Source organism: Salmo trutta, unplaced genomic scaffold, assembly GCF_901001165.1.
Source record: "Salmo trutta unplaced genomic scaffold, fSalTru1.1, whole genome shotgun sequence".
Taxonomy (NCBI): Eukaryota; Metazoa; Chordata; class Actinopteri; order Salmoniformes; family Salmonidae; genus Salmo; species Salmo trutta.
In genome coordinates this window covers 384,714-389,368 of record NW_021823477.1, presented here as the reverse complement: position 1 = coordinate 389,368, position 4,655 = coordinate 384,714, and the positions used below count along the sequence as shown (strand labels likewise).

Genomic DNA, 4,655 nt, shown 5'->3' with positions numbered 1-4,655 from the left:
ATTACTGTTATAGCCTCACCACTGTTATTTTTCACTGTCTTTTTACTGTTGTTTTTATTTCTTTACTTATCTATTGTTCACCTAATACCTATTTATTACTTAAAATCGCACTGTTGGTTAGGGCCTGTAAGTAAGCATTTCACAGTAAGGTAAACTTTGATTTGATTTGTTCTGGATCATACAAGACAAGGCTCCTGTTTCTAAGAGCTGTTCTGGGCTCGTGCAAGGCTACTTACTTATATAATAATTTACATTTTGCAAATAATATAATGAACAACATCATAGGGTTGACATTTGCATCCAATCAATCGAATAAGAAAAAAAAAAACATATTTTAAAATATTTTATCTGATTTTCGACATGATCATGTCTCCAGATAAAAAACATCCACAAAAGTAAACCTGTTTTTTATGATTTCATGTAAACAATATGATTTCATTTGGCAAGAACAAAAACACACATTCTCAGTCAAAAACATAAGTCAGAACACAGCCTCTCTATTCTCTCATGTGATTTCAGGTCCTCTGACTGGGAAAATGTCTTTCCACAATGAGAGCAGTGGTATGTCTTCTCCTCCTGTGGATGTACCCTCTGATGTGATTTCAGGTTCCCTGACTGAGTAAAACTCTTTCCACAGTGGGAGCAGTGATAAGGCTTCTCTCCAGAGTGTATTCTCTTATGTATTTTCAGGCTCCCTAACTGACTAAAACTGTTTCCACAGTGGGAACAGTCGTAGGGCTTTTCTCCTGTGTGTACTCTCTCATGTAACTTCTGGCTCCCTGAGCAGATAAAAGTCATTCCACAGTGGGAGCAGTGATAAGGCTTCTCTCCAGAGTGTATTCTCTTATGTATTTTCAGGCTCCCTAACAGACTAAAACTGTTTCCACACTGGGAACATTGGAAAGGCTTTTCTCCTGTGTGTGTCCTCTCATGCTCTTTTAGTTTTCGTAACTTAGGAAAACTCTTTCCGCAGTAGGAGCAGTGATGTCGTTTGGCTGGTTTGGGCGTCTCTGGGTCTGGTTCCCCTGAAGGACTCTTCCTGCTGTCAGAGGGAGAGTCTGGTCTCTCTCCTGCCAAAGACAAACAGATTATTTTGTTAAACAGAGGCCTGAATGAAACCTCCACATGATAAAACTGTCTTCCTATGAGGTTTAATCTAGATTACATCCCTCAATAACCCAAGGTCAGTTTTCACAGATGATGTCTGTATCATGTATGGTTCAGAGGTCATGGGGTCTGACAGTATAATGACTAGATGTCTGTATCATGTAGGGTTCAGAGGTCATGTGGTCTGACAGTATAATGACTAGATGATGTCTGTATCATGTAGGGGTCAGAGGTCATGGGGTCTGACAGTATAATGACTAGATGTTGTCTATATCATGTAGGGGTCAGAGGTCATGGGGTCTGACAGTATAATGACTAGATGTCTGTATCATGTAGGGTTCAGAGGTCATGGGGTCTGACAGTATAATGACTAGATGTCTGTATCATGTAAGGGTCAGAGGTCATGGGGTCTGACAGTATAATGACTAGATGTCTGTATCATGTAGGGGTCAGAGGTCATGGGGTCTGACAGTATAATGACTAGATGATGTCTATCATGTAGGGTTCAGAGGTCATGGGGTCTGACAGTATAATGACTAGATGTCTGTATCATGTAGGGTTCAGAGGTCATGGGGTCTGACAGTATAATGACTAGATGTCTGTATCATGTAGGGGTCAGAGGTCATGGGGTCTGACAGTATAATGACTAGATGTCTGTATCATGTAAGGGTCAGAGGTCATGGGGTCTGACAGTATAATGACTAGATGATGTCTATCATGTAGGGTTCAGAGGTCATGGGGTCTGACAGTATAATGACTAGATGTCTGTATCATGTAGGGTTCAGAGGTCATGGGGTCTGACAGTATAATGACTAGATGTCTGTATCATGTAGGGGTCAGAGGTCATGGGGTCTGACAGTATAATGACTAGATGTCTGTATCATGTAGGGTTCAGAGGTCATGGGGTCTGACAGTATAATGACTAGATGTCTGTATCATGTAGGGTTCAGAGGTCATGGGGTCTGACAGTATAATGACTAGATGATGTCTATCATGTAGGGTTCAGAGGTCATGGGGTCTGACAGTATAATGACTAGATGTTGTCTATATCATGTAGGGGTCAGAGGTCTGACAGTATAATGACTAGATGTTGTCTGTATAATGTAGGGTTCAGAGGTCATGGGGTCTGACAGTATAATGACTAGATGTTGTCTGTATCATGTAGGGTTCAGAGGTCATGGGGTCTGACAATATAATGACTAGATGATGTCTGTATCATGTAGGGTTCAGAGGTCATGGGGTCTGACAGTATAATGACTAGATGTCTGTATCATGTAGGGTTCAGAGGTCATGGGGTCTGACAGTATAATGACTAGATGTTGTCTGTATCATGTAGGGTTCAGAGGTCATGGGGTCTGACAGTATAATGACTAGATATCTGTATCATGTAGGGTTCAGAGGTCATGGGGTCTGACAGTATAATGACTAGATGATGTCTATCATGTAGGGTTCAGAGGTCATGGGGTCTGACAGTATAATGACTAGATGTTGTCTATATCATGTAGGGGTCAGAGGTCTGACAGTATAATGACTAGATGTTGTCTGTATAATGTAGGGTTCAGAGGTCATGGGGTCTGACAGTATAATGACTAGATGTCTGTATCATGTAGGGTTCAGAGGTCATGGGGTCTGACAGTATAATGACTAGATGTTGTCTGTATCATGTAGGGTTCAGAGGTCATGGGGTCTGACAGTATAATGACTAGATGTCTGTATCATGTAGGGTTCAGAGGTCATGGGGTCTGACAGTATAATGACTAGATGTTGTCTGTATCATGTAGGGTTCAGAGGTCATGGGGTCTGACAGTATAATGACTAGATGTTGTCTGTATCATGTAGGGTTCAGAGGTCATGGGGTCTGACAGTATAATGACTAGATGTCTGTATCATGTAGGGTTCAGAGGTAATGGGGTCTGACAGTATAATGACTAGATGTTGTCTGTATCATGTAGGGGTCAGAGGTCATGGGGTCTGACAGTATAATGACTAGATGATGTCTGTATCATGTAGGGTTCAGAGGTCATGGGGTCTGACAGTATAATGAGTAGATTTTGTCTGTATCATGTAGGGGTCAGAGGTCATGGGGTCTGACAGTATAATGACTAGATGTCTGTATCATGTAGGGGTCAGAGGTCATGGGGTCTGACAGTATAATGACTAGATGATGTCTGTATCATGTAGGGTTCAGAGGTCATGGGGTCTGACAGTATAATGACTAGATGTCTGTATCATGTAGGGGTCAGAGGTCATGGGGTCTGATAGTATAATGACTAGATGTCTGTATCATGTAGGGTTCAGAGGTCATGGGGTCTGACAGTATAATGACTAGATGATGTCTGTATCATGTAGGGTTCAGAGGTCATGGGGTCTGACAGTATAATGACTAGATGTTGTCTGTATCATGTAGGGTTCAGAGGTCATGGGGTCTGACAGTATAATGACTAGATGTCTGTATCATGTAGGGTTCAGAGGTCATGGGGTCTGACAGTATAATGACTAGATGTTGTCTGTATCATGTAGGGTTCAGAGGTCATGGGGTCTGACAGTATAATGACTAGATGTTGTCTGTATCATGTAGGGTTCAGAGGTCATGGGGTCTGACAGTATAATGACTAGATATCTGTATCATGTAGGGTTCAGAGGTCATGGGGTTTGACAGTATAATGACTAGATGTCTGTATCATGTAGGGGTCAGAGGTCACGGGGTCTGACAGGAGGCATGCACAGGTCTAAAAAGGTCCTATAATGGCCCTTTTATCATGGTTTTCTCAAACATGGTTTGTGTTACAAACGTAAAAAACATATCGAACATACTTCCTCCAATGAGGTTTCTATGAGAGAATTGCCAAAACAATATATTCTGAGATACGAAAAATATTATCGGCCCACGTTGGCATGGAATCGCGCTCCAGTGTAATGCAACGTAATTTGAGTCATGATAAGAGCAAGTCCATTCTGTGAAACATTAAAGATGGGATTTTGCGTGTAAATCCATTGTTAACGTGTTGTTGGTGACCCGCTCGTTGGTGGTATACACATCTTAGTTTTATCAATTCCTACATTAAACAACATATTCAAGCATAAAAATTCAGTCGAACTTCGCTTTAAAACCACGCATTTTAAGACAGTACTTACTGGTCTTAATCAGATCTCCTGTCTCCTCCTCCTCTTTCAATGTGACAGTAATCTCCCCCTCCTCCTCTTTCACTCCAAAAACTGCATCATCCTCAGTCTCTTCCTCCTCTTCTTTCACTGAAACGTCTTTCTCTTCTTCTTTCACGGTAACAGCCTCACCCTCTACTTGTTTTTGTATTGTAACATCTTCCTCTTCCTCTTTGACGAGAGCTTCTTTCTCCGTCCAGCAGACCTCCTCTTCTTTAACAGGAGGAGAGTAGCTTAGTGAACTCATGGTCGGAGATGTTAGCTAGTTAGCATTAGCGACTAGCCTAGTTCTAAGCTAACTTAGCAAACCAGCTAGCTGACAAACAACGTAAATATATAATTAAATGGGCCAACAAGTACATACAACAGAAGTGTGTTTAATACAC

At 41.6% G+C, this 4,655-nt stretch overlaps 1 protein-coding gene across 1 annotated transcript; it reads right to left on the bottom strand.

Annotated features, from left to right (window-relative positions):
• Positions 1–391: 391 nt before the first annotated feature.
• LOC115191087 (gastrula zinc finger protein XlCGF49.1-like) lies at positions 392–4,420 on the bottom strand (the record flags this gene model as incomplete). Its single annotated transcript, XM_029749086.1, has 2 exons — positions 392–1,070; positions 4,243–4,420. Coding segments are annotated over 2 exons (780 nt in total), but the record flags the coding sequence as incomplete, so codon positions are not given.
• Between the last annotated feature and the right edge of the window lie 235 nt (positions 4,421–4,655).